At 53.8% G+C, this 23,479-nt stretch overlaps 1 protein-coding gene across 2 annotated transcripts; it reads right to left on the bottom strand.

Moving 5' to 3' along the window:
• Nucleotides 1–2,967: 2,967 nt before the first annotated feature.
• Nucleotides 2,968–23,140, bottom strand: ACE (angiotensin I converting enzyme). 2 transcript variants are annotated; one of them, XM_064174498.1, is made up of 25 exons: nucleotides 22,750–23,140; nucleotides 19,302–19,469; nucleotides 17,884–17,971; nucleotides 17,133–17,276; nucleotides 16,747–16,938; nucleotides 16,504–16,601; nucleotides 15,830–16,002; nucleotides 15,328–15,551; nucleotides 12,732–12,876; nucleotides 12,166–12,264; nucleotides 11,816–11,938; nucleotides 11,119–11,330; nucleotides 10,484–10,620; nucleotides 10,046–10,204; nucleotides 9,579–9,666; nucleotides 9,269–9,412; nucleotides 8,250–8,441; nucleotides 7,814–7,911; nucleotides 7,366–7,538; nucleotides 5,815–6,038; nucleotides 5,428–5,572; nucleotides 5,119–5,217; nucleotides 4,604–4,726; nucleotides 3,872–4,059; nucleotides 2,968–3,592 (listed from the first exon to the last, which is right to left on the bottom strand). In XM_064174498.1, exons 1-25 carry the CDS (start codon nucleotides 22,957–22,959, stop codon nucleotides 3,405–3,407), a joined length of 3,834 nt encoding a protein of 1,277 aa, XP_064030568.1. In that variant the 5' UTR covers nucleotides 22,960–23,140; the 3' UTR covers nucleotides 2,968–3,404. The 2 variants fall into 2 exon arrangements, with proteins under 2 accessions (XP_064030568.1, XP_064030570.1); XM_064174500.1 differs by having other exon boundaries at nucleotides 2,968–3,642; nucleotides 3,880–4,059; nucleotides 22,750–23,089.
• Nucleotides 23,141–23,479: the final 339 nt, after the last annotated feature.

The raw sequence follows: 23,479 nt of genomic DNA, 5'->3' as shown, positions 1-23,479 counted from the left end.
TAGGTGTTTGGTGTGTGGATGGCATCATCCAGGTGCTTGATGCTTGATGGAGGATGGAGAGGACATCAGAAGGGTGGCAGTGTCTTGAGCTAAGCCTTGGGCCTGGGAGGGAGCCTGAGCTTGCTTGTAATTGGGAACTTTAGGGTCCCCTGCTTGCCTTCAAATTCACTTTAAAGCTGTTCAAGAAGCAGGGAGGGGAGGATGGTAGCAGCCAGGACTTGCAGGGCCTGAAGCCATGGGCAGTGATCTGAAAGAGATGGGTAATTCCTGATGCCTGTTATGGCTTACCACATCCCTGGGACACCCCAACACTACCTTCTCCCCATCTCCATGGCCCAGGGTGGCTCCTGCTGATGGTTTCCAGCTGCTGCCAAGCTGTGGCTTCATATTTCCAGTTGCTCCTTGTCCCCGCAAAAGGGGAATGTGAGGAACGTGGCCCCATGCACCCTGCCTACTCCTGCCCAGCCACACCAGCTAAGAATAGACCTGGCTTGGCTGAGCCCAAACCAGCAGCAAGGGGCCAGGGGGTTGAAGACCCCCTCCAGCCACCTTCCTTCAGTGGAGAACAAACCTCAAAAAAAAAAGGAAAAATGGATTTCTAGGGTGCCTGAGCTGGAAATGGGGATCCAAGGTGTTTCATGCTTTGAATTAATGAGATTTTGAACCAAATCTTCTCTCCCAGAGTCTGATGCAACAGCTGGGTGGTGCAGGGCAGTCTCCCACCAGCCTGGGGTACCTGCTGCTCTTCATCAAGGAGTTCTGTGAATTGAGAATTGAGGAGGAATCTCTTCCCTTTTTATGCCTTTTTTCCGCTTCCTCTATTTCTTTTTTTTTAACTCCTGAGGGAGCGATTTTGCTAAGCCTCCTAATTTCAGCAGAAAGCATGATGCAGAAGCCAGAAGGCAGCAAAATCTCTCCAGATGTTATCGCAGCAGGGAAGGGACCTCATCCTTGGTTTAGAGGTGTCTTGTAAAACATTGCTGTGGCTTGGCAGAGCCCTCAGGGCACCAGCTTCTCATTGCCCAGAAAAGCTTAATCTAGGCTAACCCTCTCATGGCCCAGCAGCTCCATGTAAGCTCAAGGGGAGACCTTGATTCTCCCCCATGGCTGCACTGGGTATAATGTGGGTATAATGCAGTGTCTAACCCTATCTCCTGGGTGAATTTTGGACCTGTGTTGAAGGTAACCTGGTATCCAGCCTCATTCCATCTGCTGCATGTACTTTGGACCTGTGTTGAAAGTAGTCTGATGTCCAACCCCTTCCCATCTGTTACATGCACCTTGAACCCCTGTTGAATGTGGACTGGTATCCAGCTGCATCTTACCTGCTGCATAGACCATGGACCTGTGTTGGTGCTAACCTGATGTTCACCTCTGTTTTCTGGGAGCTGAGTTGTTTGTGTGACTCTGAGCAGGAGGCCACAGCTCAGTACAGCCATCATCCACCTGTGTAGCTGTGTCCAACGTCCGTTCCAGGACAGGGTCAGCTCCTGTGTGGATTCTGTGATGTCCAATTAGGGCTGAACTTGTGGTGCAGCCCTTGAGTGGCAGTGTTCAGTGTGGTTTCTTTATTTTTTTTACTCCTCCAGAAAGCAATTTTCATGAAACTTGTAGGACCTTCATGATCTTGGAGACCTCTTTTTGCTCTACTAATGGGACAGAAAGGAGACAGGAGCTCAGAATCACAATGTGAGGAGCTGAGCTGGATGGAGCACACCTGCACCAGCCTCCTTTCCCAGGCTGAAAATACACTTGGCTTCCAACTCAGCTCTCACCATGCCAGGTCTGTGCTGTGGGGAAGGGGGGGAGAGGAGTGTGCCTGGTGTGCTGGGATGTAAAGCAGACACAGCAGGATGTGGCCGTGGGAAGGACATGGGGTGAGTGCAAGCATCTGGAGTGGCAGCTCCAGGGTCTGGACGTCTGATGAGCAGTTGGGGTTTCACCTTCCCCTGAGCCTACTGTGCTTGGAGGAGGATTGAAAGCAAACAAAAACCTGAGTGTGGGCAGGCAGGCACCTGCCTTCTGCTCCTCTCTGGGGAGCAATGAGCCTCTTCCAGGCCTCAGTTTCCTCATGTGAGGCATGACCAAGGGCAAAGGCCGTTGGATAGGAGGGGAACAAGTGCATCATCCCAGATCCACTCATTTCCCCTGCTGCTCCCGACTGCAGCAGATCACAGCTCTTTAAGGCTGCAGTAATCCCTTGGCTGGGATTAGTTTTGCACCTAATGACTGCAGAACAAATGTGAAGTTTTATTTACAGAAGCAGAAGAAAGCTGGGGAGGGGGGAGAAGCCTAGAGCATGGCTGATCCCGAGATAATCAGGAGTTGGAGGGCAGGAGGCAATCGATGACCTTGGAGCCCCCCCCCCCGCCCCTTATGTAAACACTGTGGGAGCTCCAGCCCTGTCCCAGTCTGGTCTTAGTGGACTCCCCAACCCATTGAACACTTCAAGCCTGGACTTCGAGGATTTCTGGCTCAAATTCAGCCCCTTCCTCAGGCACAAGCTTCGTGGTGAGCCCATGAGCTGTCATCTGTGGTAGGAACCGTGGTTGAGGGGAAGACGGAGATGCTGCAAGGGGATGCTGAGCTTTCATAGAGCCATAGAATCACAGAATCGTTTTGGTTGAAAAAGATCCTTAAGATCATCAAGCCCAAACATTCTCTAAGTCTACCAAGACTGGTGCTAAACCATGGCCCTCAGCACCACATCTCTGCATCTTGCAAATGCCTCCAGGGATGGGGATTCAAACACCTGCCAGTCTTTGAGAACCTTTTCAGCAAAGAAGTTTCTTCTAATATCCACTCTAAATCTCCCTCTGCAAGTTTGGGTGTTGCAGGTGTGTTGTCCCAAAGCCAGGCTGACCCCCAGGGAGTTGTGTTTACACTGGGGTGGTGATTCTCCTGCTTGAGAGCTCTCCTGTCCTGCTGAGGTCCCAGCCCACCCGCAAGAAGGAGCTGAGCAGCTGCTGAGGGTGACAAGACACAGGTTTATTTTTCATCCATGCAAAGCCATCACCCTGGCAGCAGGCACCCAAGGGATGGGAACATGCTGTGTCCCTCCCCAGACTTCTCTTTGTCACCCCAAGCCTCTGTGGCTTTGCCCACAGGTCGGAGGTGGCCAGTGGGTGCCCAGAGGCTGGACCGGCTCCCTGTCCCCTGGATGCAGCTCAGGGTAGCTCCGTGCCTGTTGGTGCCCAAATTCCTCTTTCCCCTGATGCAGATATTGACAAATAAATAGTTCTTTTCTGCTTTGGCTCTTGCATAGTGGAAAAAAGAACAACATCTGACCTGATAGGAGAGAGGAGTCCTGGGCTATGGAAGCCCATGGCTTCATTGGCATAGCTGCCAGCCTGGCCAAATGCCTGTGCTTGCACCTTGTCTGTGCTCTCCTTCTGATGCCTTCCTTATTTCAGTTCCATTTCTGAGCTGGATTTGAAGGCCTTCCTCCTGACTGAGGAGAACTTGACGCCAAAGAAGATGGTAGTGACCAGGAAGATGAGTGCTAGGGCAAGCAGGACCCAGCCGCCTGCTGTGGCTTGATTTCTGGTCAAGGACATGCCCAGGAACTCAGCTTGGTCGGAGCGGTCTTGAACTGAAGTGGATGGAAAATGGAGAAATGAGGGACATGGTTGGAGCTGATGACTCTGGGCTGGGCTGGGTCAGGTCATCAGCTCTCCCCTTGCTGGTCTCTTGCATGCCCTCTCCCCTTTAGATGCAGCTCCATGAGAAATCAAGGAGAAGCACTCAAACACTCTGGTTTTTGGAGTGGCAAAGTATCACCAAGAGAGTTCCACCTGCTCCATCCTGGCCCTACTGAGGGCTGACTCCTGACCCATCATGGATCTGCTGTACTTGGCTGAGCCCTGCATACCTGTATACGGAGTCCAGCTGTACTCAGGCCAGCCCAGGACTTCCTTGTTCTTCTCATTCTCCTTCACCAACCATGTCATGAGTGGCTCAAAGTAGCTCATCAGGGCTTCAGCTGACATGTTGGGCTGCCCAGTGATGAGCTTCATGGCTTCAGGCCACGGTTTGCTGAAACCCAGCTTCAGGGCATCCCTGTGACAGGAGAAATCAGGTTCAGAGGGTTCCTCATTGCCCACTTGGCCACCAGCCCTTCCTTTTTTTTGGTGTCAGTGACCTTGGGTACAGCCTGTGCCTGCTGCCAGCCCAGAGCACAGGGAAGGAGGTTTGGCTTGGGGAAAAGGAGGATTCTATATGGATGAAAGCCCTCCAGTGAACCAGCCTGGGGCGCAGCAGTTCCTGGGCGAAAGGGTTAATTCTGCAGGTGTTTCCCTTGAAGCTAGGAGGTTGATTTCTAGAAGGAACAGGGGGAGGAGGAAGAGAAGGTGGGAGCCTTCCACCTGCCAGGGTCCCAGCTACCATCTAGTGGCTGCTTTTGCAATCACAGCCCCAACACCCAGCCCAAGGTGCCCCTGCCCTGGGTTCACCACTGCCCACACCCCAGCACGAGGGTCCAGAGCACTCCATTGGCAGGGAGAGGATTGGTGGACATTAGATGTTTGGTCTCCTGTCTTGCAGGGCTGATTTTGAGATACCTGGGGACATCAATGTCTTGGCTAAGCCCCGTCCAAACACCTACCCCAAGATCTTCCCAGCCTCCTTGGACTGGTAGATGTCACACTTGTGCAGGGCACCACTGTGCCCAGCTGCCTTGCAGAGCGCCTGGTGGAACTGGAACTGGATCACAAAGCTGACAAAGTACCTGGAGAGGGATGAGGACATTGAATGGGCTGTGCAAGAGAGGATGTGACCCCTCCATATCCCCTGCTTGCACTCTTCCAGTCTGGAGGAGCACCACTGGCTTTGCAATTCCCCCTGCACCAACTCAGTCTGATCTGCTGGTGCCCTTCATGTGATCTGTGTTTTGTGGCTGCCAGGGTGGATGAACCCATTCCTGGAGAGGGAGAAATTCCCCCAAATTCATTTGTCCTCCCCAAGGCCCTCTCAGAGTCCTCAGAACTGCCCAGCACTCTCAGGATAGTGTGGCCAAGTATCCCAGCAGCCATGAAACAAGGACCTGCCACTGGCATCTGAACTGCAGATCTTGTTTCTGTGTCCATGTGGTGCCACTCTGCCTCAGACCTGCTTGCTCACCTGATATAGGGGACATTGGCAGGGATGTGAAACTTTGCCCCAGGATCAAAGTCATCTTCAGATCTCGATACTGGTGGGCACAAACCCTGGTACTTCAACCTGAGCCAGAGAGGGACAGTTAGCCCAGCATGGCAGGGAGAAGGTAGGGTAGGCTAGGACGGGACACACTGGGGTGTGAGTACACTCTGAGGGGTTATGCACCCATCCCATCATGTCCCATTGTAGCCAAGTGGGCCACAAGGCAGAGCACTCCCAGCAGAAAGAGAGCCAAAGCCCTTGCACCAAAGAGAGGTTTGAGTGTGAGCACACCTGAGGCTCCACCATTGCTGGTTGTACTCATCTGCCTTGATCCGCCCATCAAACACCTTCCAGCGCCACTGATCCATGAGGTATCCGAAGGGCAGGAAGGCTATTTTGTCCAAGGCAATGCTCATCAGGTAGTTGATGTCACTTTCTGCCAAGGGTAGGAAAGTATCAGCTGTGCAGGTCTGTACCCACCTCTTTATCCCATGTGGGTCTTTCTGCCCACGAGCAGGGTATCCACACCAGGCCCTGTCTTCTCCATATATGCAAATCCATCTTGCATGTCCCTGAGCCCTTCCACCTTGCCCAGCCCAACTTGACCCCCCCTGTACCCCTCCTGCTACCCCCAGCAGCCCTCCACTTTTCCTGTGTGGTGCTCCCCTGCCAGCTCACCTTCATTGTCAGTGACTTCATCCAGCAGCTGGATGCTGTGCAGATGTTTAGGCGTAGAAACGGACAAAGCCATGACATCTCCAACAGCCTCGTGGAAGCCAGGGTTGGCCCCATCACGGAAGGAGATAGGTTGGTCCATGTACTGCAGAAAGTATTGGATGTGGCCCATCTCATGGTGCACTGTGATTAGGTCATCCATGTTCACCACAGTGCACTGCTTGATCCTGAACCAGGATATATGGAATGGGGGAAGAGGGGAAGACAGTGCTGGGGTGAAAATCTCCAGGAATGGCCACACTCCATTGAGCTATTTTTCCCTTTTGCCTCCCTTTCTGCATGCCCCCACCCCATGTCTGATGCCAGGCTGAACTTAGAATCATAGAATCAACCAGTTTGGAAGAGACCTCCACGATCATCCAATCCAACCTGTCACCCAGCCCTAGGCAATCAACTAGTGCCTCATTTAGTCTTTTCTTGAACATCTCCAGGGACGGTGACTCCACCACCTTCACAGAATCATAGAATTTCTTAGATTGGTAAAGACCTTCAAGACCATCGAGTCCAATCATCAGTTTCACACTGACAAGTCCTTTACTAAACCAAAGCCCTCAGCACAACATCTAATCACTATGAATTGCTATGATTGGAAAGGACCACCAGGATCATCCAGTCCAACCTTCATCCCAGCATCCTTCATCACGAGACCACAGCCTCAACTGCCACATCCACTCTTTTTTTAAACACCTCCAGGGACAGCGACTGCACCACCTCCCTGGGCAGCCTGTGCCAGTGCCTGACCACCCGCTCAGGAAAGAACTTCCTCTGAACATCCAACCTAAACCTCCCCTGATGCAACTTGAGGCCATTTCCTCTTGTCCTATCATTAGTAATTTCGGAGAAGAGACCAGCTCCAGCCTCACTACACCCTCCCTTTAGGTAGTTGTAGAGGGCAATGAGGTCCCCTCTCAGCCTCCTCTTCTCCAGACTAAACAACCCTCAGCCACTCCTCATAGGTCATGTGTGCCAGACCTCTCCCCAGCCTCGTCACCCTTCTCTGCACCCACTCCAGAACCTCAGTGTCCCTCCTATACTGTAGTGACCAAAACTGGACACAGTACTCGAGGTGTGGATTCACGAGTGCTGAGTACAGGGGCATGAGCACCTCCCTTCTCCTGCTGGTCACACCATTTCTGATACAGGCCAGGATGCTGTTGGCCTTCTTGGCCACCTGGGCACACTGCTGGCTCGTGTTCAACCATTAGGTTGGTGTTTGTAATTACTTCTACATCTCGAAATTTTCCTGTCCATTCCCTATCCCTGTTCATTCCCTGTCCCACTTCACTGGATTTTCCACTCTTCATGGCAGGGAAGACACTGACTGCCCTTATCCACTATGTGGGCTCCTGCCAGCCATGCTGGGGTGGGGCTGCCATAGCCACAGGACAAGAGACACTGAGGTGGCATCAGGCCATGTGTCCTTATTCTGCCAAGACACTGCTATCTGCCCCAGTGCCATGTCAGCTGGGGCCACTGCTTGCTCCCCATGGGCACCTGAAGTCCTTGCGGTTGTAGAAGTCCCAGGCTGAGGCATGGCATACCACCTCTCGCCCATCTGCTGGCTTCTCAAGCATGGACTTGTCCCAGAACTCCTGGGGCATGGCAATGAGGCCCAGAGAGGTGAAAAAACGATTTGATTCTTCAAACATCCTCTTGGGTGTCCAGCCCTGGGGAGACAGCAGACAGAGAATCCAGTGAGGTGCAACAGGTGATGTTAGGGGTGCTTGGGGCTGTGGGAAGGATGGCAGACCAGGAACTGTTCCTCTGGGCAGGAGAGATCTTTTGGTGGCAGCTAGAGCTGAATTCAGCCCTTGGCATATGCAAGCAGGCAGAGAATATGGATGAGATATGAAGAGAGCATTTAGCAACAGGGGTGGTAACAATGGCCAAAGGGTGCCGAGTCCCAAAAGGCTTCCTCAGAGCAGCCTGGAAAACCACTGACCTGTTGTTTCATGGCTGGGGTGGCATCCACCTTGGTAGCATCTGGATAAGGCATCACTAAGTCAAAAATGTTGGACCATGACTGTGCCCACATGTTGCCTGGGAAGTGCAAGAGGACAAGATGTGGCAGGAGTGAGACAGGGAAAGAAAAGCAAAGGCAACCAATTACTCCAGGCTGCTGTGCTGGGTGGGTCACTCTGCCTGCTCTCTGCCCTGTCTGTACAAGGGTGATGCAACTGGAGCCTGTCCATGCAGGGGAGGTCATCTCATGCTGGGTGTGTTGCCCTTTCCTGGAGCAGACTGCCCTCTGCAACCTCGTCTCATGGCACCTTGGCTCCCTAGCCAGAGCTGAATAGAGAGCAGCCTCAACTCTTGGCATGGCTTGAAGCAACCTATGGCTAATATGAGACACAGCTCTGCTCTAGCAGAATCCTTACCTAGCAAATGAGCAGGGATGGGACCCTTCAGGTTTATGTACTCTGCACCATACTTTTTGTAGAGGGCTCGGCGGACGTAGGCATGCAGATTGAGGTACAGTGGCTGCAGCTGCAGGTACAAGTTCTCCAGATCCTCCTCAAAGGTAGGTGTCTCATACAGGGATCTCCAGAAGGCTCCATTGTCTGTATAACCTGTGACAGGACAAGAGCAGAAGCTGTCAGGCACTGCCCTTCTCCCTCTCTGGAGATATTCAAAACCCTCCCAAATGCGTTCAGGTGTGATCTGGTATAGGTGATTCTGCTCTGGCTTTCCAGGTCCCTTCCAGCCCCTGATGTTCTGTCATTCTGGTTCTGGGCCCCCCAGTTCAAGATGGACACAGAAGTGCTTGAGAGAGTCCAGCACAGAGCCACAAAGATGATGAAGGGAATGGAACATTCCTGTTATGAGGAGAGCCTGAGGGAGCTGTGGCTTGGAGCTTGGAGGAGTCTGAGAGGTGACCTCATAAATGTTTATAAAGATATAAAGCTGAGTGCCAGGAGACTGGAGCTGGAGCCAGGCTCTGCTGGATGATGCCTGATGACAGAACAAGGGGCAATGGGTGGAAGCTGAGGTATAGGAAATTTCATTTAAACATGAGGATGAAGTTGTTTTTTTTTCACTGTGAGGGTGACAGAGCACTGGAACAGGCCCAGGGGGGTCGTGGAGTCTCCCTCTCTGGAGATATTCAAAACCTGACTGGATACATTCCTGTGTGATCTGGTATAGGTAATCCTGCTCTGGCAGGGGAGTTGGACTGGATGATCTCTCAAGGTCCCTTCCAGCCCCTGACATTCTGTGATTCTGTCATTCTGTGTGTGACAACAGCCTTCTCTTGCTGCCCAGGTATCCCAGCTCCCTCCATTTCTGAGACAAGGGATCTCAGGAGAGTTGTTGGGATCTCCACACTCCCAGTATTTTGGCCCAGTCCTTGCTTGCAGGTTGCCAAGGCCACAGAGTGTCTCTGAAGCAGGGCACTGACCATTGAGCTCAGCTGCCTTGTTGCTTAGTTCCACATATCGCTTGTAGTTGTTCTTGATCTGCTTCCCAGAAGCATCCCGCCAGCCCTTCCAGGCAAAGAGGAGCTCATCATAGTCCCGTGAGGTGGCCATGATGTCTGTGAGGTCTGAAGGGAGAGCAATGAAGCCAAAGGGTTGGAGGGTTGGACTGATGCAGTGGCGCCAGACTCAATGTGCAGCTCAGAGGCCATCACAGAGAAGGTGGCAATGTGCCTTCACAACCGTTCTCCAGCTCCCTTTCCGGGCCTCACATCTTGGCACACCAGGTCTTACCAGGATCCAGGGGCAGACATTTTTTCTCATCTTTGCAGACCTTGGCTATGCTGTAGGTGGTCTCCATATCTGAGAGGAGGGTGTTGTACTGCAAAGAAAATCAGATGATGTGTCCTTGCCACTTCTCTTGGACAATGCCACAGCCTGTTGAGACATTCTCAGGTGTTTTCCTCTGGTGCCTTCCAAGGCCAAGTGTGACCCCAAAGGGAGGTAAAGTGAAGTCAATATCAAGACTTGGGCCAGCAAGTACTGTGCCATTGATTGCCACCTGCAGCCAGACTCCACTGCAGCCTAGGACAGGCAGCTTTTGGGTAGGGACAAGGATCATGGCTTTGTGTAGAAGGTACCAAACTACTGTCATGCTCAAGGGCAGGGGGTGACTGCCCTGTGGCAATGCCTAGAAGTTGGGGGAAAGCTGTGTCTGCACAGAGGGACCTCCCACCCTGCTCTGTCCCCTTGCAGCTCACCTCCTTCAGCTCATCCTCAGACAGAGCTGCCCTCTCAAGGACACTCAGCTTCTTGAGGATGCGTGTGACACTCTGGTCCTGGAACTCGGTGGAGTCAAACTGCCTGGCCTTCATGCCATACTCCAGGGTGTGCTTGGACATGGCCAAGTTCTTCTCCAGCTGCAAGGACAGGAGAGAACAGAAGTTACTCTAAGGAGATCCCTGAGATGCAGACCCTCCCTAGAAACACCACTTGGCCTTCCTGTGTTTGCCCTTGTGGGTATCTTATGGCATGAGGAGGGTTTTGATGGAGAAGACACTTCCTAGGTCAGAACATTACTGCTTGATTAGAGGCAGAGGCTGCTCTGCTTTCAATGCTGATCTGAAACTTGCCCTTGGTACCAGCTGCCTGCCTTGGCTGGTGGCTCTCCCTGCAGAGCCCCAGGGTGGTGCCCATACCATGATCTCCTTGTTGTGGTCAGTGATGTTGGTGTTGTAGGCCCAGGATGCCTCGGTGTAGGCATTCCACACTGTCTCCCCTGTTCTGTTGTACTCAGCCAAGAACTCCTTAGCTTGTCCTTCATCTGTTATTTTATCTAGAGGAGAAGGGAAAGGGGGAAAGAGGGTAGAAGGCAAAGAGAGTCCTGCCTTTTGCAAGGGCACCACTCCGTGGAGCAGCCGTGGTTGTGCTTTTCTCAGAACTGGAGGTCCACTGATGGATGCCACAAATTTGGAGCACGTTGAGCCAAGAAACAGGAGCAGAGTGGCACTGCTGGTGTGTTCCATTGGACAGGGAACAACATAACAGGACAAGCTTCGTGCCCTCAAAGCAGATGGCCTGTCCCAGCATGACTGTTGGCATTACTACAGCCACAACTTCAGACAACTAAATGTTAAGGGGCTGGTTAATGGCATCTGCTTCCTTGGAAGTGACAGTCTGTGGGTCTCCACATGGAGCTGGTTACTTTTTATTCCTGGCAGGGAGACCTCCCCCACCCACAGCAGAGACCTCCCTCCACACTGAGGATTAGTGACATCCCTTGGAAGACATCTTCCTGCCCATCCCCACTCCCAGGGTGAAGCTGCAGCCTTACCAATGCCTTCAGGGTAATCTTCAGGGACAGGAGGACGCCAGTCAAATTCAGGCCAGCCCAGGACCTCGTTCGTCTTCTTGTTCTGCTCCTGAAGCCACTCAGTGACAGGGCTGAAGTACTCCAGGAGGGGTTCAGCGTCCATGTTACCTGTGCCAGTGAGGTTGAACAGGATTTCCTGCCATGACTTGGAAGACCCAGCTTTCAGCACTTCCCTGTGGAGAAATGGGACAGCAAGAGCCAGCATGAGGCCAGGGAATGGATGGGAGAAAAGCGGGGATGGTATTTCAGCTCACAAGGGTTGAAGGTGCTGTTCCTGAGTGGGATATGAACCTGGGAATTTCCTCTGCAGGCCCCATCTGTCCTGTGTATGGGGGCTGGGAATACCTCATCACATACACATTTATTAACACCTAGAGAGTCAGTAGGAACCAAAAGTGCTTTAGTGACCTCTTGCCTGAGCGGGAGGTCGTGACAGGGACAATAGCAGGACTCTGGTGAAAACCACTCACCCCACCCCAGTGCTTCCATGTATTTCCATCCATCCATCCATCCATCCATCCATCCATCTGCAAAGCCATTTCTCCAGCCATCTCCATAGCCACTTTTCCTTCCTTTCTTCTTTCCTCCCTTTGCACACCATCAGCTTCCATGCACACATCTGCCCGTGGCAATTGTCCCAACTCTCCTCTGTCCCCACCTGAGTTTGTCTCCAGCCTCTTTGGACATGTAGATGTCACAAGTGTGCAGGGGACCGCTGTGGTTGGCCGCCTGGCACAGCGCCTTGTGAAACTGGAACTGGAGGATGAAGCTCACAAAGTACCTGCCAAGGAAGCCCATGAAGGTGAGTGCTGGGGACAGAGGGAAGTAGGCAAGTCCCAGGGAGTCGGGGAAGGCACCTGGCCACACGTCATCTCCCCACGAGTTATGGTCCCAAGCGTTGGATGGTCTCTGTGTCTTGAGCAGGAGCAATGCATCCCAGTCCCTGCCCACAGAGCTGAGTCCCCACTCCCTCTGCTCCCCCAGGCTCCATCCCTTCTCCTGCTCTACCTGATGTAAGGAGTGTTCCCAGGAATATGGTACTTTGCTCCAGGGTCAAAGTTGCTTTCATTCCTTGGAACTGGAGCACAGATCCCCTGGTATTTGGTTCTGTAGACAACAGAGAACATGAGCAGGGAAATGAGGGGTCCGAAGAACCAAGGAAGGGAATGGGAAGGGACAGTACAGTGCTGAAGAAATTTGCACAATGAGAGCATGCTTCCATGTACTTCCATGCTTCCATATATTTTCATCCATCCATCCCTCCCTCCATCCAACCATAAATGTATTTCCTTCCTTCCCTTCCCTTTCCATCCATCCATCCATCCATCCATCCATCCATCCATCCATAAATGTATTTCCTTCCACCCATCCACCCATGTATTTCCCTCCATCTGTCCACCCATCCATCCCACTCATTTATCTACCCATTCACCCACCCACTCCTCTACCCATTGTTCTCCAGCCGCCTCCATCACCACATTTTCCTTTTTTCCTTCCTTTTTTCTCTCTTGCCTTCCTTCCTTGCACAGCCCCAGCTCCCACAGCCCCTCCCTCCCTTGGTGACCATCCTCTACCTCAGATACCACCAATCATAGTTGTAGCGGCTGGGTGGTGTGCGGCTGTTGAAGACATTCCAGCGCCACTGGTCGATGAGGTAGCCAAAGGGCAGGAAGGCAATCTTCTCCAGGGCCATCTTCAGCAGGTAGTTGATGCTGCTCTCTGCAAGAGGCACAGCCTGAACCAGACTGGGAAGGAGCCTGACTGGACAGCACCATGGCCACTAGAGCTTTTGTGGGCAAGAATGTGAGCAGGTCTGTTTGAGAACTGGGGACAGCATTCCAACACAGTCCTGCTCTCTAGAGAAGGCTCTTTGGCCTGGAGAAGAGAAGGCTTCGAGGAGACCTTGTAGTAGCCTTCCAGTATCTGAAGGGGCCTACAGGAGGGCTGGGGAGGGACTGCTGACAAGGACTTGTAATGACAGAAGGAGGAATGAGTTTAAACTGGCAGAGAGGAGATTGAAACTAGATTTTAGGAAGAAGTTCTTTACAGTGAGGGTGGTGAAACACTGGCACAGGTTGCCCAAGGAGGTTGTGGCTACTCCCTCCCTGGAGGTGTTCATGGCCAGGTTGGATGAGGCCTTGAGCGACCTGTTCTCGTGGGAGATGTCCCTGCCTATGGTGGGGGGCTGGAACTGGATGAGCTTTGAGGTCTCTTCCAACCTAAACCATTCTATGATTTTATGATTCTGTATGTAGCACCGGGAAGGTTTCTCTGGATGCAGCTTCTGACTGGGACAATGTGACTTTTCACTGAGTGAGGACAATGGGGATGTCCCCTTGCCTTCAGCCTGGCTCTCAGTGAGGTCTCTGGTGAAGGTAACTCTTGGATGTTAGGAGGAAGTTCTTCATAATGAGGGTAGTGAAATACTAGAACAGGTTGCCCAGAGATGTGGTGTAGGCCCCAGCTCTGGAGACATTCAAGGTCAACCCTGATGGGGTCCTGAGTAATCTGCTCTAGTTAAAGATGTCTCTGCTCACTGCAGGGGTGTTGGACAAGATCACCTTTGAGGGTCCCTTCCAACCCAATGCATTCTATGATTCTAATGGCTCCTTCTTCACACAGTCACCCTGGGAAGTCAGGGTGAAGGGGCTTTGTATATGCAGGGTTGTCACACCACTGTAGATGGTCACTGATTTAGGTCCAGGTTTAGATCCAGAACTGGAATTAATTCTGAGACAATCATGGGGACCACAAAGGATGGAGGCACCTGCTTTCCTCTTTGCCACAAGGCAATCTAGGGAGGGAAGACTGGAGAAGGACCTGCTGGAGACCTAGCTGAAGCTGTGGGGTCAGAGGAGCAGTTGGCAGCACTGCCCTGAGGGACTGTTGGCTGCCATCTCTATGGTGGCACGGCTCCCAAGGGCTGGTTAGCTGGGCAGCAGTGCCTTGAGGCAGGGACCATCTGCTCCGTGGTGTTTATGACCCAATGCTCTTGGCTGCTGGGATGGTTACTCGTCATGCAACATGTTTAATGACATGGCTGGAGGTCTCCAGGACTGTCCCTCCTCTGCAAAGCAGCCCATGAGGCAGCAATCTGCCAGCACTCGGTCTCCTCAGCCAGCCTCTGCCCTGGCACATCACTGAGAGATGTTGGGTGGGGAGAAGAGACTCTTGCCAGGACAGGTAGTGCCCTGTGGTGACAAGTCCTCCTCTGCCGCACTGGCTGGCAGCAGACGTGTCACCCGCTGGCCAGCCTTGTGACTGTGCACGTAAGAGCTCAGTGCCATCTCCACAGAGCTACACAGGGAGCTCCAGACGGGGGTGTGTGTGTGTCTGTGGTAACTGGTGAGGGAAAGTCAAGGTTGATCAACCACAAAGATGCTGGTTTCAGGTTTGGAGCTTTGGAGAAGAAGGGAAGGGCATAGACAAGGTCTCTTGCCCGTAGGGGTGAAAAGGATGGAGCCAAGAACGAGTTGTGCATGGACACATGGAGAAAAGACAGCTCCTATGTGGACTCATGGGGACAAGAAGGGGTTGTGCAAGGACCTATGGACACAGTGTGTGAAGCAAGTGAGAGGTCTGAGAAACAATCTCATGAGGAGCTGAGGGAGCTGGGATTGTTTAGTTTGGAGAAAAAGGAGGCTGAGGGGAGACCTATTTGCTCTCTATAACTTCCTGAAATGAGGCTGGAGTGAGGTGGGGATTGGTATCTTCTCTCAAGTAACCAGCAATAGAATAAAAGGAAATGGCCTTGTTTTGCACCAGGGGAAGTTTGGTTTGGACATGAGGAGCAAATTGCTTTCCTGCAGGAGTGGCCGGGTATTGGAACAGGCTGCCCAGGGAGGTGGTGGAGTCACCAGCCTTGGGGATGTTAAAAAAACGTGTGGACATGGCACTTGAGGTCATGATTCAGTGGTCATGGTAGCGTTGGGTCAATGGTTAGACTTGATGACCTTAAAGATCTTTTCCAACCTTTATGATGCCAAGATAGCTCCTACATGGACCTGTGGGGATAAGAAGGGGTTGTGCATGGAACCAAGCACAGGTGAGAAAGCACACATCAGCCATGGGGTCTTATCTTCTCTGGGCTGCACTGCTAGACTGTGGCCCACCTGGGCAGTGCCTGAGACCTGCAGGCAGTTGCCCAGTGCCTCAGGGTGGCTGTCATACCTGTGTCCTCGGTGGCACTGCTGAGCAGCCCGATTTTCTGCAGGTGACCGGGGGTGGAGACGGACAGGGACATGACATCACCAATGGCCTCATGGAAGCCAGGGTTGGCCCCACTGCGGAAGGAGACAGGCTGGTCCTTGTATTGCAGGTAGTACTGGATGTGGCCCATCTCGTGGTGCACCGTGAACAGCTGCTCCATGGTCACTGTTGTGCACTGCTTGATCCTACCGGGTGAAAGCAGAACATTGCCTGAGTGAGGGACCTCAGCTGCCTGTGCATCCTCCCTGCCATGGGAGGGACAGTCCCTGAGAAGGTGGTAGCACCCTGGTGGGTAAAGGAAAGACCCAGTGGAGGGGAAGGTAGGGCAGCATGGTGCCCCAAAACCTCACCCCAGAAGGTGACAGGCTGGGCTGCACAGCCAAGCTGGTGGTACCCAAACCGGTGACCACCAAGAAGGCTGGAGGAGGGCCTCACTTCTGAGCCCCTGCATGTCCTCACACACCTGAAGTCCTTGCGGTTGTAGAAGTCCCAGGCTGAGGCGTGACAAACTACCTCCCGCCCGTCCACCGGCTTCTCCAGCATGGATTTCTTCCAGAACTCAGGGGGCATCTCCAGCAGCCCCAGCGAGGTGAAGAACTTTTCAGAGACCCGGAACATGTGGGAGGCATTCCAGCCCTGCTGGGCAGCAGGAAGTAGGTTATGTCTGAAGAAGGAACTGCTCAGGCCCTGAGCATTGTCTCTGATGCTCTCTCAACACTGTGAAGATAAGGTGGGTCCCTCCAAGGAACCAGTGTCCTGCCTTTATCTCCCTGATGGGGAGCCCTGGAACCAGGAATGGGATGAATGTCCCTAAGAATCACTGACCAGTGGTGCTGGCATGCAGCATAGACAGGAAGTGGGAGTAGGGCTGATGCACCAGGAGGACTTGGAGCTGTGTGATGGTATGGATGCAGCCCCCAACCCAAGGCCCAGGAGTGGTCCCACCTACTGCCTCTTTGGCCAGAGGGGAAGTGGGGTAATTTCTTTGTCCCACCCACCCTCAGGCATGGCTTTTCTGCTGTCCTCTGTGCAGGTGTGAGAAACCACTTACAAGAGGACAATACCATGTGCAAGTCTTGGGTAACATCTCCCATTTTTGTCCCATTTATGCCACCAGTAAGTCTCTCAGGTCATCACCTGCTGCACCATGGTGCTTGTGACATCAAGATTGGGCTTGTTGGGGTAGGGGACCATCAGGTCATAGATATTGTTCCACTGCTGAGCCCACATGTTGCCTGAGGAGAGACAACAGTTGGAACAGAGCTGGTGGTAGGTCAGGAGGAAAAGAAACACAATGCTACTTGGGACCTCTCTGTCCCACTATAGCCCTTGTGGCCCCACCAGCACCCTTGTTGACAGCTTGGAGGTCCTTCCTCTTACCCAGGAGGTGAGCAGGGATGGGACCCTTCAGGTTGATGTATTTGGGGCCGTAGCGGTCATAGAGCTTCCTCCGGACGAAGGCATGCAGATTGAGGTAGAGAGGCTCCAGCTGGTTGTAGATCTTCTCCAGGTCATCCTCAAAGGAGGCTGAGTCATACCAGGAGCGCCAGTAGCTGCCCGTGTCATTAAATCCTGCCAGGGAAGCAGTGATGACCACTGGAACCAGCTGCTGGAGGCTACCCCTCATCCAGCCCCAAGAACTGATACCAGGGACCAGCAGTTGGATTTTTTGCCCCCTCTCTTAGTGTTGTCACCAGAATGGAAGCAAGGTATCCCACTGCCCCAGACTCCACCCCCACCCCTGCATGCTCCCATCCCACTCGTACCATCCATCTGATAGGCCTCGTTGCTCAGCCTCACAAACTCCTCATAGGTGGCACGCAGTGGGTTGCCTGCAGCGTTGTGCCAACCCTCCCAGGCGTAGAGCAGCTTCTTGTAGCTGCGGGAGGTGGCCATGATGTCTGAGAGGTCTGGGACAGAGGGCACAAGTAGGATATGAGAGAGGGGCAAGAGGAGGTCATACCCCACAGCAGCTCTGCAGAGGTGCCACCACCATCAAGCCAGACCCAAATACCCATCCTCACCCCATGAGAAGTCTGATGGACATGGGTGGGACCCACCAGCCCCAACCTGCTTGGGGAAGTGAGGACCAGGGCAAACTCATGGCCATGAGTGGGGCAGAGGGGACAAGGAGCAGAGGGACCTAGGGCTTTTTAGTCTGGTGAATAGAAGACTGAGAGGGGTTTTAATAAATGTTTATGAATATCTGAGGGCTGGGGGTCAGAGGCGGGGGACAGGCTCTGCTCCCTTGCTCCCTGGGATAGGTCAAGGAGCAATGGATGTAATCTGTGGCACAGGAGGTTCCAGCTCAACACAAGGGGGAACTTCTTCACTGTAAAGGTCACAGAGTGCTGGAACAGGCTCCCCAGAGGTTGTGGAGACTTTCAAGGCCTGCTAGGATGTGTTCCTATGTGACATGAGCTAGATTGTATGGTCCTGCTCTGTCAGAGTGGTTGGACTCAATGGTTTCTTTGGGTCCCTTCCAACCCCTAACATCCTGTGAATCTGTGGCCTTACCTGGTTCCAAGTCCCAGCAGGTGCTGTTGGGGAGGCACACCTTGGCTGTGGAGTAGATTTTGTCCATGTTGCTGAGGATGGTGTTGTACTGTGGGGAAGAAGATGCTGTGTTTGGAAGGGGGATGGGAATGGCTCTTCAGGAGCCTGCTTGTGTTTGCAGGGATGTGGAGGAGGATCAGGGTGTTTACACAGCGTGGTTTTGGTGAGATGAGTGCTGTTATCACCCAGAGCTTTACACCCCTTGTATGGTGGGAGCAGGCAACTCCTGCCCAGCCACCCGCCATCCCCCCTGGAACGCTGTGTCCCAGTGCAGAGTTGTTTATAAAGCTCTTTGTCAGCAGGGCTGTGCCATGGGCTGTTTATCTAAGTGGGGACAAAAACCACCAAGAAAAGCAGCAAGAGGGGGGGGGATTTATTTCTGTGAGCTTCCAGAACATCAAACAATAGCAACAGGAAGTTTCCTGGAACATAGTCTGGGAACTCATTGCCAGGAAAGGAAATTCCTCTGCTGCATCCTTCTCTTTGCTCTTATCCCTCTGCTCCAGCCAAGCCCAGGGGATGGAGGCAGGGGATGGTGGTGGCTGTGGGATGGAGCTGCTGGGATGGAGGCAGGGGATGGTAGTGGCTGTGGGATGGAGCTGCTGTGGGTAGGCAAGATGTAACAGATGTGCAGGGAGGGGATATGATGCTATCTGTTATTTGGGAAGGGGCAAGGATGGGTTTCCTGGAAGGAACTGAAGCAAAGCCTTCTCCAGAAGGAATTGTATCACTTTGCTGGGGCTTTGCTGGGGAGAGCTGCCAGGGAGCCATGGGGTGGGCTGGAGGGCATGGCAGTGCCAGCGTCCCTGCACTCCTGGGCAAGACTTTTGTGGAGGAAAAAATCTCATCTCGTTTAGGTAAAACTGCCATGAGAACTCAGGCCTGTGATGGGGAAGTCTCAGGATGTCCTGATGTCCCTAGAGCAGAACTGTGCCACCAAGGCACAGCGTTTCTAGGCTTGTAGGGAGGGCTCAGGAGCTGGGTGGCTGCAGCAGCCCTCCTTTGCAATGGGCTGCACCCCTGAGGAACCCCAGGGTGAGGGGTTGAGCCAGCTGGCCCCTGACCATGGGCACAGCCTGGCTGATCTCCAGGTGACACCCAAGGTTGTTCTGTGTAAGCAGAAAATCTCCAGTTCCCACTGGGATAGCTCCCAAATGATTTTAGAGCTGGATGACAAGGCCAACAGGCACCCCACATCCCCCAGAGACAGCACCTCCTCTGCCCCCTCCATTACTGCCCTCCTTGTGCAGAGCCAGGAAGAACTCTCCCAAACCTTATGGCGGAGCAAAGAGGCCAGCAGCAAAGTCTGGAGGTTTGGGGAAAATCCCTTTAGGGGGTTTCCCAATAGCCCAGCAATGCTTAGCTGGCTCCTCACCTACCTGCTCTCTTTTCTCCAGGGGCAGGTTGGAGGGTCCCAGAGTCTGGATGGAGCCGATGATTTTCCTCAGCTGTGGGTCACTAAAGTTGTTCCAGATGCTGCCATAGAGCTCCTTGGCTTTCTTCCCCCACAGCTCTGTAAAGTTTTGCTCCTCCAGTGATGCCTCAACCTGCATAGTAAGAGGGGACATAGAGACTCAGAAGCAGCCCTGGGACAAGCCAACACACAGGCCATGGTTTGGAGGCCAGGTTCAGAGCCACAAAGGTTTGTGGGAGCCAGAGGCATCAGGAGATGAGGTGACAGACAGAGCTATCCCCAGCCTGTGACATTCATGGATAGAGACATCTGCTTCCAGCTGACTTGGCAATGTCTACAGCCCTTGCTTGCCTGCAGCACTCCTGGCAAGCATTTGCCAAGGTGGGGATATTATGAAGGTGACTCTGGGGTGTCATGGCCAGGGTGGGCTGAGGACGCTGGGATGGGGATCTCCATGCCATGTGGGCAGGGTATCTGAGTGGTCCTGGATTGACTCTGGCAGCTGCCAGACCCCACTTTCAGAAGGAGCTTTGACGTCTGGTTTGGTTTTGCTCCTGTTTCTGCTGCTCCTCATCCCTGCAGAATCCCAGAGATGTCACATCCCCTTTTCTCCTTCCTGTATCTAGATCTGTGCTTCTCTCCTTTGGCCATCTGCAGCCCTCTAAGTGCCATATCTGAGTTTTAACACGCAGTGGGGTACCCATTTTCACAGAGCCCCTGCTTTTGGGTCTCTCACCCATTTCCTGCCAGCTCTGATGTCCCTCCCCAGGGCCATGGGACAGCCAGGAGCTGCCTGCACTGTGCGGGTTGTTCAGGCAGCTGGAGCTGCAGCCAGTGGCTGCTATGGGGGCAGGGTGTGGTGCAGTGGTTGCAGCCCAGCCAGTATTTTTTGGGAAACACTGGTCTTTTGAGAGTTTCCTGGTGGATCATGTGTAGGATGGAGCATTAACCATGTCCACTGTCCATGCATGTTCCTGGAGTGATTTATGGAGCTCACTAGCTGTTATTTGTGGCATTTCCAGCCTGACTCCAACAAGGGTGGTTTGTTTTATTTTAATCTTCACATTCCCTCAGCTGGCAGCAGGGAGGGAAGAGGGTGACAGGTGTGATAGGGCTGGAGGCTGCCTGAGGCAGGCACCCATGTTGGGGTGGCAATACTGAAAGCACCAGATGTCTCTGTCTGCCTATCACTGGGCACCCACCACTTCCTTTGATCATCCCAGCACCCACAGCATCAATCTGGCCTGATCCTCAAACATATCAGCTTGTGTCAGCCCCATGGACACTATGCACTGGAGCGAGATGTTCTTGCAGCCTTGGGATCTCTTCACCACTGCCCCGACCCTGCTGTGGAGCTGGGGCAGCTGTAGTAATCAGAGTCCAGCTGTGCTTTGACTTCTCCTTCAACAGGTTCCTGTGACTGGTCAGGCAAACTGTATCCTAAACTCTCCTGACAGCTCTGGCAGAGTGAGATGAGACTGACTGTGCTGCCATTCACCACAGCCATGCCCACCAGCCCTGGCCTTTCCCTTCACTCTGTGGAGGGGCCCCTTTGTGGGGCTCAGAGATCCCCTAGATGCCCACATTCCCTCAAATCTCGCTATCAACCTCTCCATCCTGGGCCCAGGACACTGTGGATAGTTTGCTCCAAGCACCCACAGATGTCCCTCACCCATGAGCAGCCTCCAAACTCCAAACACCATCTCCAGCTTCTCTCCCAGAGCCCCAGTTGCAGGCAATGGCTCACCTCCCTCTCCCACAGCCAAGCCCCATGTCTGCCTTTCCAGTGTCCCTCTGTCCATCCCTGCATGGCCAGGGCCTGCTGCCCTCTGCTCACCATGTCACTATGTCCTGTGGCCACCTCTCATGGCAGGTCCTGGAAGAGCCCACACCATGGTGGCCTGGCTCAGATGTTATAAACGTGTGGGGGGCATTGCCTGGCCCAAGATTTCCCCAGATCCCCCAGAATTCAACCTTCTACGTCATGCTGTGCAGCTGTTAACCCTTTAGCAGCCAGTGCCTCTCCATCTCACCCCACACCTCCCTGTTGTTGAAGGGCTTATCTCAAGGGCCAGATCCCCTCCTTTTCCTGGGCTGCTGGCTTGGGAGCCCTTGGCTGTGATCCTTGGGTATTTATTAACACAGGAAATGATGAAAGCTGTCCTGGAAATGCCTCTTGAGACAAGGCCATGCAAGGTGCTTTTCTGATCCTACCCTTGGACTTGGCTTGCCTGGGATGCTCCAACTCTGTCCCAGGGTCCTTGGTCATGCTACAACACCTGCAGCAGACACTGGACACCTGCCCAGACACCACGTCAGCTCACAAAAAAAAAAAAGGCTGAAAGGGGCACTTGGGTACTCTTGGATGTCCTGCCAAGTTGGCAGCAGCTGGATCTGGCAGTGAACTTCTCCCTGTGCAGGAAGTCGGCATTTCCTCCCTCCCACAGGGCACACTGTGTGCCCCTCCCCAGTAATCCAGAGGGATTCAGGACTGTGTGGCATTCCCTGGGCTGCAGGGGACATTCTAGGCTCCCAGAACGCGTATAAAAACTGCACCAAGCCCCAGGCACCACTGTCTACACGGGGTGGCAGTGAGGCAGCCACACTCGCCCCATGCCAGGGCAGCCAGTATCTCCCTGAGCACAGGAAGAGCTGGGCAAAACTCTGCAGTCCACCCAGGCACCAAGATTTCTAAGTCCACACCAGGCCTTGCTGCAGCTCATTCAACCAAAAGCAACCCCCAGACTGGTCCAACTCCCTGTCCCACTAAACCCAGCTTGAAGACACACAACACCCTGGCCAAACACGGACCTGCCCATGGGACACACGCAGCGTTGCTGCCCACAGGACTCTGCCCACGCATTGCCCAGCTGATGGCAAATTCCTCCAAGCATGGAGTGCTTTCCAAGGCTGGCTTCATCCCCCTGGGATGAGGACACTGGGGCAGGGGGCGGCACCCTCCAACTCTATGCCACCCTATTGCTCATGTACATATGGGCTCTTGGCATCTGCCCCAAATCGAAGTGCCCCAGTGATGGCATGCAGCACAGCACTGGGATATGTTGGCACTGGGCAGGGACACTTGACACCTGACCCTGGTTGGGAAGGGGTGGAAGGTGCTGGGAAGGGGACATCACCTCTAGAAATAACCTAGGCTGTGCTCCAGGACTTGGGTTGCTGCTCTGGGGCAAAACCTCTCTGAGGGCAAGTCTCAGGCAAAATCCTGTGACTCCCAGACTCCATGTCCCAGGCTTGGCTTGCTATCCTGGAAGTGCTGAGACAGAAACCCACGGGGAGGAAGGTAACTACACCAAGTGGCCCTATCGTACCCCATGGCTCCCCCTCCCCCACCGCCCAGTCTCTCGTGCTGGGGTCACCCCCATGGCGGCGGCATTGCCCCATCCAGCACCCACCTGCAGCGCAGCCTTCTCGTCCGTCAGATTGGTGTTGTAATTCCAGCTGGCCGAGACGCTTTCGTAGAGGACGAGCTCGGCCGTTCTGTTGTAGTCTCTGGCGAAGAGGATGGCCCCTGCCTCACTGGGGCTGTACTGGAGGGGCTCAAGGCCAAGACGAAGGGCACCCACCAAGCTCAGCCCCAGCAGCAGCCCCAGCGCCGGGGTCATCGCGACGGGAACGGTGCAGGGATGCGTGAGCCGGGCGGGGGTGCGTGTGTGTTCGGTGCCTTGCGAGACGCCTTTGCCTCCGCTGCCGGCTGCCGATAAAGCAGCAGCCTTGGCGCAAACCCTGCCCACTGCCTGCCTCCCCGAGCCTGCCGCTAGCCCCACGGCAGCTCCCGGGCGTGCGGGCAGAGTCGGAAATGGGCCCTTCCTTGGGTGCAAAGTCGCTTTGGAGCTCGCGGTGATAGGAGGGAAGGGAAGGAGAACGGAGGGGAAGGCAGATAAAAGAGAAACGAAGAGAAAAGCAGGAATGGATAGGGTGGGTGGGAGGCAGCTCCATTCGTGAAGGGTTCTAGTCCCCTCCTAGATTGGTGAGGGGCGATTCGGAGCAACCAGCCCATGGTGATTGGCAGGACATCCCTTCCCTGCAGCAGCATCACGAGAAGGTCCCTCAGCAGCATCCTGGCCACCCACTGCGGGGCACGAGGGTGAGAACAGCAGGGGAAACACTTGGACGGCAGCCAGG

This window comes from Pogoniulus pusillus, chromosome 40 (genome assembly GCF_015220805.1).
Source record: "Pogoniulus pusillus isolate bPogPus1 chromosome 40, bPogPus1.pri, whole genome shotgun sequence".
In the NCBI taxonomy this organism is placed as follows: Eukaryota; Metazoa; Chordata; class Aves; order Piciformes; family Lybiidae; genus Pogoniulus; species Pogoniulus pusillus.
The sequence above is the reverse complement of the archived record's forward strand: the minus strand, read 5'-3'. Positions and strand labels throughout refer to the sequence as shown.